Source organism: Coturnix japonica, chromosome 31, assembly GCF_054131305.1.
Source record: "Coturnix japonica strain WE chromosome 31, WE-NBRP24, whole genome shotgun sequence".
NCBI classification, from domain to species: domain Eukaryota; kingdom Metazoa; phylum Chordata; class Aves; order Galliformes; family Phasianidae; genus Coturnix; species Coturnix japonica.
In genome coordinates, this window is record NC_140693.1 from 2,273,955 (window position 1) to 2,287,029 (window position 13,075).

Here is a 13,075-nt window from a genome sequence, read left to right on the forward strand (position 1 = left end):
GTCCATAAACCTCCATTCCCATTTGGTCAGAATGGAATTAGGATTCTTTACTGAGGTCCCTTCAGAGATTACTGTCAAAGGGGCCTGGAATGGTGATTAAAAGGAGAAATCCTGAAGTTGGGTTTTCCAATGTCAATGCTACGCATGTCATCTGAGGCCAAGTATTAGGAAGTAACAATGCCTCTTTCTCCCACGAATCAAGGGCTACAGCAAAGGCTGTTCAAAAATCACAATTTTCTTGAGGTATTTTGCTCATGTTTTTGGGAAGTAAATACATGGAGAGCAGGATCGTCCCCAATTACTCATGGGAGGAAGGAGAGAAACTTCCCATATTTTGCAATCACAAAGCCTTTCATCTAGGCCACTGCAGATTCTTGGACACCCTTGGAGGCTTGCTCTTGGTTTCTTCATTGCAGATTCAAGACAGGCACCAGATGCTGAAAGCAGCATTTGAATTCTGTTTGTGTAACAGTGAACTATCCTCAGCCTTTTCAAGCCCACTGATTTCAAATACAACAAGCGATGTTCTGACTGTAAGCACCCTTCCTGCTTTTCCTTGTGAAACAAGTGTTTCCACGGGGACTTCTCGTGAGTTGAGGGTGAGAGAAGCACATGTATACTTGGAACTTATAAAACACAAAAATACAACATTTCTATTAGTCAGCGGCAGTGACAACAAAACAGCATCTTAATGAAATGAATTAGAGATCCACCTATTGACAATCTTCTCGCAGATATCTGGTGCATGAAGATAGTAGGAATCATTTAAACTTTTCTGGATCTCTACTCCTCTGCTGCAAGACAAGTTTGCACCTACCAACAGAACTTGTGATCTGACCTCATCTTAAAGAGGGATGTAGGTGCACATATATGCCAACAACTGTAGAAAGGAACAAAGCAGACCTACCCTGTAGCCAACATCTTCTGTGATAACTGCTGTGTCGACCACGCAACCTGCTTGCCACAAGGTCTCTTTGATACTGCAACCATAGAGGAACACATTCTTTTTCTGGGAGTGTCCATGGTAGTCACAGAACACCTAGGGAGGAAAGAAAGGCAAAATCTGTAATACTGAAGTAAGCTTTGTGGTTCTTCACAACAGACACTATAAATACTAGAGGATTGTATGTGAGGAATTACACCTTTGTCAGTGCTCTTCAGACAAACTCAGAGCAGAGCTCTGGGCCAAGCCTATAATCAGTGTCAAACTTTGTTAGTCAGCCGTACCTCGTTTTACCTATTGGAACTGACATGATCTCATGAATCCAGTGTCAACACCGGTGCATTTCTGTCCACAGCAGAAATAAACATGACATCTGTGCAAGATTCCATGCCAACCGAGGAACCTGAGAGTTCATGGTAACTTATGATACAACGGAGCAATTTGTTGGGCTCCTCTGACTTCTCAACTCTAGCATTAGCCTCAGGAGATTTTAAAACTGCACCTTTTGCCAGCAATTAATCACCTTGGCTTCTTTAAACACAAAAACTGTGCTACACAATGTTTAGGAAAATGTAATTGTGCAGTTGTGTAAAAATGTATTGTATGTGGTCAGATACTTACATGAATTCCTGGACATAAAGCACGGGACATTATCTTTGTCAGACAAATAATCTGATTCCACACAACGCAATGTATCTATTTAATCCATCTCTCATGTCAGCTATCATATAAACTAGGTACAAGGTACATTCCAGGTTTTAATGGAAGTTTTGATTGCCTTCATAGGCACATATCAACTTTGATAAAAATGAAAATCACGATTTAATGACCCAAGAGGAAAATATTGACCCAAGTGTTAAATAATAATCAATCTCATTGCCCTCCGGAATATGAAGTCAATATAGACACTGCTGTTACATATATTCTCCATGTCTTTATCAGAAACATTCAGAAATCCAGCAGTGAAAAGACAAGGATTTCTAAAGAGAAGAAATTGGTTTGTTTTAAGGCAATATTCATTGCCGATTAGAAAGGAACATCGTGATATCATTTAAATAGTTTTCTGAGGCATCTATCAGAGACAAAGGGACAGGTGTCATAAGGTAGGGAAGCACTGTGGATCAATTAAAAAGATGAGGAAGAAAGATACATATTCTTATATAAACATAGACAGGAGGAGAGAAACAGATGGAATAGATCAACTTCTTCCACCAACTGTTAAGGCAAGTTTTACCCTAGTATGCTTGTTTAGTAGTTATACAGTAACTCAGTTTAGCTGCAGCCAGTCAGGAAGTTTAATTACCTAAGGAACTGAGCATTTAAATTCCTCCAGCTGCTCTGACAAGCTGCGCGTTGATTGGAGATGCTAAGACACTCACACGCAGATTCATCCCACAAGTCCTAGTTAACAGGACTGCTATAGCCACAGAACATCCTGAGTTGGACAGGACCTGTAAAAGGATCACCCAGTCCAACACATGGGGCTTATGCAGTCCTACACTTCAAGCAACTGCCTGAAAAACAGGGAATTATCCCATAAAGCCCCCTTCTAAACAGCTGCATTTATTGGTTCTTTTAATGACAGGCATTTTTCCAGTTAGCGTTCCATCTATGCTTCCAGCAATACAGTCATAGATTAGTTTAACCACAGGTACCAACTAGAATTTACTCCTATGAATATCAAAGAAGGTTTTATAGCTGTGGTTCTATTTTGAGGCAGAGATCCCAGCTCAACCAGGTATCAATTACCTGCCAATTTACAGAATTACTAACATGCAAGATGCATATATTATTACCTAAAAGATTACTTATCAGAAACCACACAGGGATGATCAGCTGCTCAGATAGCTGTGCTGCCTGATAAGCAGGAGGTCCATAATTCTGCATCTCAAGAGTGAATCCTTAAGTGACAAGTCTGGAACAAGCCTTCCATATTAGTAAAGCATTGTAAAAGCCAGGCTCTGTAACACCACTATTTCATGCCATGGGATGAATCCATGACTGCCACCCACCTCCACAGCAGAGAAGTCAACACTACTGGAAATGTTTCCATTCCATTTGTGTATCATATATACCTACATTTTAATTAATTTTACTGAGCACTGCAGTTATTCTCAATGTTTATGACAAATCGTTTTGTTTTTGTTTTTACAATGCATTCTTCTGCTCTATTTTTATTCTACAGAGTAGCTCAAGCCTCACCACTCAGCCAAGACAAAACTGTATTTTATAGTTGCAGCACCCAATGAAGAACTTTCCTTGGGTTAAGCCTGGGCAACCACAAGGTAAACTTGAGACCTACCCACCCCTTTTTTCTCTCTATCCTTCTTGTACAGCTGTGACACCAACACACAGTCAAATTCCAAGTCTGGTGTTCACTGGGCTATGACTCAAGACACACATGCAAATTTTTATCTATTTAAAGTAATGTGCCAGCACTGAGCACCACAAAGGTAAGGACTGCTTTCAAACTCAAAAACAATCCCCCTCATGACTCACAGAATCAGGAAGCTTTTAAAACAAAGGAAAAGCAAGACAGAAAATGGATGCAAATACTCTTTTTTTTCCTTAGTAGCTTCGTGAGAGGACCCAATCTCAGACTGCTGAGGTAGACACGTTTAGGATGCTTTGCTCACAAAAAGCTATGTACTTGCAGTCAGATTCTGTTTCCAACCTTGATAGAATATCTCAAAAAGCAAACACCGCTTTGTGTCTCCTGGTCCCTAACAGCATCTTCCTGTCCCCTCCAAAAGTAACTTGCTCTTTGCTGCAGCTTGATCCCTCTGTAAGAGCTACACTTTTCCTGTTGCATCCTGCAAGTGCACTGTCAACTGTAATTCACAAACTGCACATTTCCTCACCACGAATGCTCAAGGGGAAAAAGCAACATCTCTTTCCCCTTCAGTCCTAGCTGCTCCCAAGCTTAGCTCTCTGATACTCCCGCTGCTCTCAGTTGAAAAGAAACCACCCTCAGTGGAGAGTTGCAATACTACAGCGTATCCAGCCCCTTCTTTTACTAGGGTTTCCAAAACCAACAAGAGAAGCAAAAATAAATAAACAAATAAAGCACTTAGATGGCTGTTTTCTATGGCTGAAGTTACCAATTAAAATGGGTTTGGTTTGAAAGGCCGCTAACTTTAAAGTTATTTCCTTTTCACTTTCAAGAAGCTTTCCTTTCCTTTGAAGAAACTGCTTGCGCATCCCCAAGATAAATTAAACTAATTCACTCCACAGAAATCATTTGGCTATCAGTGAAATTGCCTTCATGGCATCTTGGCAGTGAATGCAGGGCAGAAGAAATCCAGCTTCTTCTGGAGTTGGGAAAAGACATTTGCGAGCATGTATAAACCAAAATCAATGTACTCTTCAAAGGCAAAGAAAAAATCAGTTTACCACGTCTGACATACTGCCTGTGAGTGAGAGACATGATACGATCAATAGTCTTACTTCACTCAGCAAGATGAAAACTTCCACTGGGCGCATGTTCAACTTCATGCATCTGGATGTGACAGGGATGGTTATGATAAATTTAAATTAAAAAGGCCCAATACGATTAGCACAATAAAACAAAACTGATCAGATGTAGCTCAAAACCCAAAGAAAATGTAGGTGGAATAAACTCTCAGATACAAGCTGAACTTCCAGTAGATTCCTTGGAGTGCAGAGCTCGATGTCAGGGCTGTCATTTAGGCCAAAAATAGCATATTTCCACAAATATTCACTTAAAGAAACTCACAGACATTTTCACCTTGTCTGAGGATTTTCTCATCAAGACCAGAGTGAACAGGGCATCTTAGGACATTTCCTGCCTAACTGGGGCTATAAGAAGCCAACTTGCTGTTCCATCCACTTCCATTCTGTTCATCAACATTTGAAACCATCAGTGTTTTTTTTTTATCCTGAGGTCTCAGAACTATTCATTCTGTTGGGCATCAAGACCGAACAGATGGGGACAGATCCCAGACATATGCCAGTAGTATCACCCCTCATGAACTTCCGGTAGTTCCCCCAAAAAGTCATTTTCTTCTCACTGAAGCAGCAGAAAAGTTCAACCATTTTGAAAGCTAACTTGTGTTTCTCTGATTGCACAGATTGCTCCAGTTTGGGCTTTTGCATGATCCATTCAGACTATGTCTTCACAGAATTTCTCCTGTCATTGCCAGAAAGATAACAATAACTTACTAACAATATCTAGTTTAGCTGAAGTACTTTGAGGATACTAAGGAGCTGTAAGGAATTTGTATTCACTCTGCAGGTGCACGAAGACTCTGAAGTTTGGAGTTGGTTAGAAGATTCAGTAGATAACCCAAGACTTTCAAAAACACCCCACAATGATGAAAGTATAGCGGTATAGTATGCTTTCCACATCTCTAACCATAAAACAGGGCTGTTGACACAACTGCAATAATCCATCTGCGTGCAATAACCCATAGAAGATACAGGGAGTTACTCACCACAGGGGCCCGGTTGATGCTGCGCAGATAATACAGAAGACCTTTGGTGTGGTAAATTGTTGGATGGAGCTGAGAACTGGGAGTCAGCCACTGCCTGTTCAGATCATCTCCACTCAAGGAACAACGGTGGCTGAAATCACAAAGCAACACATCACAAACAAAAGTTGATTCCAAAGAGTTCCTGATTCTGGCAAGACCTGGCACAAAGATGGGGAATGCCAATTAAAACACAGATCAAAGACTTTTAACACTGGGTTGGAATGAATCAACAGTCGGTACATTTCAGAGGTGCGTACCACCATGCAGATTTTATCATCCCCTTTCCTTCCAGAATTCAGACAGTTACAGCCCTGAAAATAAATGCAGATTTTCCTTTACTTAAGTACATACACAATCAGGACCACTTACAAACAAAATTACCTTCGGAAACGCTCTAAATTCTGCGCTATCTACAAAATTCACCCAGCTTACGTGCACAGCAAAGGCTTCTCAAAACCTCCACAGCAAATAAGTACATCCAACTCCTACTCATTCTAATTGAAGACAGGTGCTTGAATCTCTTCGACCAGCCTGAAATATGTATGCACTTAAATGAGATGAGCTGGATATCTCATTTAAGCTCCTCCGCTCATGAGAAATGTAGCTATCTGAAGCACATCAAGAAGATCTTGATGCATGCTACATCATTATGTGGAACAATTACCTAGATTCACTGCAAAGACTGGATAAAAAGCTAAACAAGGATCCTAGATTTGCACTGAGAAAGTGTTTTCATTAGTTGGATTGAAAATATTCTGCTCCTGACTCAGTGATCAGTGAAAAAATCTGCAGAATATTTGATTGTAAGGAGCAGCACATCATTGTACAATTTTGCAGAATCTGACTAATTTCCCTCATTAGTGATTGTGTGCACTGCAGAGCCTAATTATTGTAAGTACTGGACAAATTTCTAGCTACAGAGTTACATCCAGCTTTGCTGTTCCAGCCTCCTAGTCACAGAATAAGTACAGATGTATTCCTGGGGACACAATCTGGCGGTCTGAAGATAGAATCTCGCATTGCAACTGGGGTGCATTGCATCCAGCGTTATCAGTGAGCCTTGCAAATAATGCTTGCAGAAAAAAGGTCTTAAGGCTGGAATACTTCAAAAAATACTAGATACAATGGAGAACTGGTTAAGAAAGGAAAACAAAGAAACAATAAAATCCACTAAAAATGTCATACGTTTCTAATGGAGAAAAACAAGGTCTCTGATGCCATCTTGGGGTTTCTGGCAACATCACAAGACTCATTCTGACTTTACTCTAGTTTCAGTGTTACCTGAATTCCCTTTTTTCCTCATAACCCACAGCTGCTACATTGCTCATTCTGAAAGCTGAAAAATATTGCCAGTAACAAAAGCATGAGAAGTCACTGAATGCTTCTACCAAATATTCTATGTAAAAACATGACCGTTTCTGTTATGTTTCTTAATAGCCCTTCAGGCAAAGTTACCTGCAGGCTCACCTTTCCTGACCTGCAAGAGAACAGATGCTCAGCTGAGATTTACAAGTGCATTTCTGCCAAGAACTTGTGTGCATACACAGTTTCCTTCCAGCAGGCGTAACTCCATTCTAAAAGTCACTAAACAAAAAGCCAGTTTGTAAATATATATATAAATTATTCTTCTTTCTGAACACAAGAAGAAATTAGATGTTCTCTTAGAAAAGGAGGCAAGAAAAACTAATCGATCCTGTTGCATTGCAGTGTTTCTCATTGCAGCATTAGATTCTGCTATGGACTGTGGTCTGGAATGTAGGGCTGGTTCACAAGCACATCTTGTACACAGCATGCTGACATGTTCATAGGTCACAGTACCCTCACTCTTCAGTCTTTACTCTGCCCATGTTGCAATTTACCAATTCCATCATTCTGATACAAAAGGAGGTTCTTCCTAGAGGAGACTCTATGACAGTTCAATTGCCCCATGACATTCACAGGCTAATTTATAATGGAAGGAAGGTAAAATCTCACCAAGAAGGCAAGAACTGGGAGGCAGAGTTCAGTTTTGTCCTCCAGTGATTAGTATCTTCGCTCATTCGAATGACCTTTAGATATTAGCCCTCTGCCTGGCAGCCTGTAGCCATAGCTCTGAAGGAGATGCAGAACTTTAATTAAATTATGAGACACTGATTTTTCCAACCTCGCTCACTCCCTCTGACCATACTGTTATAGGCTGTTTATTTTTGGAGATCCCCACCAGCTCTGTTCCCTTGCTCCTTTCCTCCTTCTCTTCCTCTCCTAATAGCGATGACATTCGCAGATAATGGTTTTGTCCGTTATGCTCTGCATCCAAGGGTGAAGGTAAAATATTAAGCTGATCTCAAGTGCTGATAGCAAATAAAGAGACTGGAAAGCTGAGACTGGCTTTCTACATTTGGCAAGATTTAATGAAATTCACTTCTCAAACCAAAGGCATTTCTCACAACGTAGTTCCAAGCTACTGTATTTGCTTTAAGTGCTTTATGTCTTCTCTCCTTTGCAGCATTAGTGAGACTACGTGACAGCCTGGATGGGACTCCCAGCAGCTCAAACCAAGTGATGAAAATGTTTGCCACAAGGAATTCCAATAGAGTAAAGGAAACCCCACCTCTACCTCTAAACAGATTACCCGTAATTAAATTGTATTTCTCTTGCTCACAAGTCTGATGCTTTGGATTGAACTTCTGTTATAGCTCTACCTCCTTTTCTACCTTTAAACAGTTCTTTGACGGGGGTCAGCATGTGGGACAGCTGTTAGCTGCCTCCCGGGGTACTGCTTGACTACCAGAGCACAGAAAAAAGGAAACTATTTGCTCCTTTGTTCTACATAAGAACTGAAGTGGCTCCATTAAACGTTCGGCCACAACCTTTGAGATACACGATCCATTAGTGCTACTGTAGAAAGGATCAGTTCCACAATTTGAAGTAGTTTGTGCAAATATCACACATCTCTCCCACCAATCAAGACCAAACACTTTTGACCTTCTCCTCCAAGCAGACTCTGGGGCTGTAACGTTTCTGTAAGTAGTTCTAGAATAACTCAGGAAAAGCCACAGAGCTGGTAGAAGATGGGACCCTCAAAGCATAACTAAGGTGTTCTAAAAACGTACGTAGCCAGAAAACACTGCCACAGTGATCCACAGCAAAGCACCCAGCACTCACAACTGTCTGAGGAAAGAAACGCTTGGGTTGTCTGCCTTTCAGATATACTAGTGCCATGCAGCCCTGGAAAATGAACAGAAAGTAGTCAAGCCCACACCCTGAAGCAAAGATTTGATGGAACACGCTCAGCTCTCCTGTGACTGGCTGTGAGCAAAGAAAACTCAACCACAGGTGAATTTGTTGATGACTGTTGGTTTCAAATATCAGTACACATCATCAGTAATACTCCTGCACCTCTGCAAGCCGCACCTCTAAAGATGTATAAAGGCAGGTAGTCATTCTGAACTGCAAATGGGAGAACTACTCTAAAAAAGCCAGATCCTTAACATCTCAAATTGATACACCACAGTCATAAAGATGAGGTTGAGTTTTCTCTTCTGAATACACAGGCAGTAAATGCACTTCTAAGAGAAGCATTAGACCTTGCTCTGAAGGCAGGGACACCTCACAGAGAGTTAATGAGAAAGAGGTTAAGTTGCTAAAGCACGGACCTATTCAGTTAAAAACAGAATGATATTTTAAGTCTGTTTGCAATTTTAAGACCTTGCTTTTAATCTTGTACCTCGAAGTCTGACATCAAGTTTTAATGAAGATTCATCCTCCTTTTTTCTCTCACCCTTAGGTCTGCTTGGTTTAAGAGCAAAGCAAAAGATCCCTGAGCGCCTCAGCTTCCAACTGTACTGAATTCTGAAATGTCTTTGGACTGGGAGACATGAACTAGTCCTAACCCAAGGCTGATACTGTCAACAGAACCCTTCAGTTGGCTGCTGTAAGACTGGTTCGATGCCCTGCATGGAAAGAAAAATGAGAGGGGAAAAAGAGAGAAGGGAACACATGGGGAGGAGAGGGGAAAAAAGAAAACAAACACCAAAAAACAAAACAAACCAAAACAAAAAAAAAACACTAAAACAAAAGGGAAAAGGAAATATGAAATAAAGACATGGGGGGGATAAATGTAATGCACAAGATATTAGACCAGGAAGAAAGCGAGAAGTGGAAAGAGAGGAAAGTCACTTTTTAAAGAAAAGATGTTGCTGTGCTTGGAAGATAAAATGATTCAAAATCTCCTGTCCATTACAGATAAATGGAAAGACAGGGCCCATCATATCAAATGAATGATGTCAGGACTGATAATAACAGCACCTGGGGCACAGTGAACTATGAAATCTAAAGGGATGCATTGTGTTTGATATGTAGAGAGCAACATCACCATTCACTGTGCATCTTAAAAGCAGACAGCAGTACCAGCACAGGATAAGAATATCTATAAAGGAAAGTAGGCACAAGTAAACATCAGGATGCCGTTGAACAGTGTGTGGCAGCCTCAGACAGACACAGCATGCTGGACTTATAAATAACTACTGCTTACCCAGGATGGAAGCAAGAGGAATATTTGCATTAAGGTGTTTTGGTCTTGCAATTAAGAAAGCTCAGATCAACCTGAGATGTGAGTACATGTGGAGAGGGCAGGTGGAATCATGAATTTTCTTGATTGTTAACCTTTTCAGAGAACAAGGCAGTGATGTTGGAAAGCAGCAGAACCAGTAAAGCCCTCCCTCATAATTAAAAGGAAGATGTGACAGAAATAGAATTATTTTTTTACAGCCTGAAGTCCATGCGCTGGAACTGACTACATTCACCATACATTTATTCCATGGAGATGCTCATCCAATGCCATCTAGTCGTTGCATTACAGCATTGCCCTGCGATGTCTATGGTCATTCTAGAAACAGGAAGCCCCCACAACAACAGCAATATTGGAGGCTTTAAACTGTGTGCAATCCAATGAAACACCAGCTTATGGCAACTAACAGTCTTCCATTTTCTGAAATATCTGCCTTAATTGCATTAGAGAAATGTTGAAGTACTGAGTACTGCTTCGTAGAGCTCTTCATATAATCCATTTCATTTTATAGCAGATAAATATACAGATAAGCACTACAGGACTCTACAGCTGGAATCAAAGATGGGGAAAAAGAGGGCAAGGTGTTTTCCTACTGTGCTCTGGGCTGCATCATTAATTTCATAGTGAAACTTCTTTCCCATCATTTAAGTGAGCTGCTTAAAGTTCCCTCTGGGATACCTCACTTGGGCATCTTGGCAAGCCACGGGGTTTCACTGAAGAAATGTGATCCCTTCCCCATTTACTTCAAGAAACAAAGGGGGCAATGTTCTTTCTTTGTTCAGGGATTGAAGTTACCAGATTTTCATTTGTTCACAGTGAAATATAGGTGAATATCTGCAAGGCATATATACAGGCACCAATGACCAAAGCAGTTTCCATCCACATTACTGCAGCTAACAATTCACTACTGATCATAGCTTATCTCTTAGATGACACTCGTACTATCTGGCTGCCAACCAACTGAACAAGGCCACTGGAAAGATCCTGACCACTTTAGACCACTGCTGCTCAAAGACTTTTCCATTTCAGCACAGATTAATGAATCCATGATGCGTTGTACTTCCTCTTGAGCAAATGGTGTTCTAAAGCACCACTCCATCAGCTTCTTCTTGCCTACCCACATCAGAGCATTGATGCTAATTAGCATAACGAGCCTTCAGAGTTTCACCTTCTACATCTGACTGATTTTTTTTACAGTGGACAATTCTTCCTTCCCAAGATAAATGATTTAGTCTGTGCTTTCTCCTTTTGGTCCGTGTAACTGTGTCTCTGTCCTTGTTCTGATAGGAGAGTTCCTTTTCTCTCAGCGGACACATTTCATTAAGCCGCACTTTGTCACAAACCAGTTAGACACAGAATGAGATCTGCATCATTCCCAGCTAACACTGTCAATGTCATAATCAAATGAGACAAGAAGTTCACATGACCTACTGAAAAGGTGAGTTAACAGCCTTATCACAGCTAAACTACCTCCTCAGTTCCACATGAAAGGACGCTCATCAGATTTCTACTATTTTAGCTGCAACAACAGTAACTATCAAATATGAGAACAAATTCACCTGCAGTTGGTGACACTTTGCACTGTCATTTATGAGGAAAATGCAAGTTATGATGATCTGTACTGTTTTGTGGAGGAGTAAATAAGGATTCAGGAAGCACCTAAAAACTGAAAGTTTCTTGACACCTACCATGAGATTGAGTCATCTTTAGACCCTTTTTGCAACAACTTCAAATACTTTCTCACTGGTAAGAAAGCCCAAAACAGAATTTTTAGTCACTAGTTCTGACTGGAAAAAGTAATTTTCAACTCAAGATTTTTCTTTTAACAAGTACCTGCTTCCTGCTGGAAATCATAGCTTTTCCTCAGCTCATTCTCTTCAAAACTTGGAGTTTTCCATCAAAACTTCAAATTGGCCAGTTCAGAATGTTAAACTGTTTAAGAGATGCCCTCAGCATATGGCAGAATATGTGCACTTAAGGATTCTAAGGTACTCATTCTTCTCTGCCAAAGCGCCTCTTTGTCTGGGCCACGTGTCCTACAACACAACTTAAAGCGCTGACAACACTAATTCAGTAAGATGCACAAATTAAGATGCAGCAGGGGAGGCAGGTGAAGCCAGGACAACGGGACAGCCAAGCAACTCCCAGATGGCACTGCAATGACATTTCCAAATGGAAATGATGTTTTTAAATGGGAAGATTTGGCTCCAATTTTGACTATTACTCATTGAAAAGCTTAAGTTTACCATGGGGAGAAAACAGTTCTTTAAGACAGCCTCATCCTCCTACAAACTCTTTCAGCAGATCCTAATTTTGCAGGCACAAATATTGAAAAGTGAAGACACTCATGCAACAAGGTAGCAAATCAGTGAAAAATTAAGACCAGAACCAGAGGTTTCAAGACAAAGGACTGTATAACTAACATTTTACTTTTGAAGTAATGTCCTTCAGCCTGCTTCTAAGTCTTGCATTGTTCACTTTCTTAATTTAAATATGGTTTACATTCATATACCTGAAGAAAGGTTCTTAACTGACTTAAGCTAATTGCTCACATATGGATTGCATTAATTGAGTTGATTTAAATATCGGGTAGTTATATCAGTGCAATCTCCATATACAAATGAACACTAAGAAATACATTTTCCAGATGACTGTTCTAAAATTTAAACCCAACTAAGTGACACATAAGAGCAAAGTGTGGCATCATAGATCAATAATAAGAACTACAAGCAGAGCCTTGCGTAGAGGCCAAGAATAAAAAATAAATAGAATGTGCAGAGATACCTTCAGATCTGTTCAATTTTCCTAGGATCCTTATGCAGCCCCATAGTCCAGTAGGTAGCACTCATTCCTACAGGCAAGAGCGAACTGAAGATGTTAATTAGAATGGGAGGAAAAGACCTCAGAACAGATGCTACGAATCAGAAATATTCTGCTAATAAGTTATAGAATAATTGGAGTAATCCAAAAACATTGTCAGTGAGTGCTGAAGAACCGTTGCACTTTTGTTTTAGTAATGAGAGTAATGAAACAAACACTGCACAAGGACTGTGGTCCAAGATATTATGATACAGTTCCCTTCTGGACCAT

The 13,075-nt window shown here is 40.4% G+C and overlaps 1 protein-coding gene across 2 annotated transcripts in view; it reads right to left on the reverse strand.

Moving 5' to 3' along the window:
* The window catches only part of LOC146755614 (cytosolic carboxypeptidase 4-like), a 196,795-nt gene that overhangs the window by 153,836 nt on the left and 29,884 nt on the right, over window positions 1-13,075 (reverse strand). For both annotated transcript variants that reach the window (XM_085525310.1, XM_085525309.1), the window contains exons 2-3: window positions 5,398-5,527; window positions 908-1,039 (exon numbers count right to left, since the gene is read on the reverse strand). In XM_085525310.1, coding sequence (XP_085381436.1) covers window positions 908-1,039; window positions 5,398-5,527 — 262 coding nt within the window. The remainder of the gene's footprint in view (window positions 1-907; window positions 1,040-5,397; window positions 5,528-13,075) is intronic.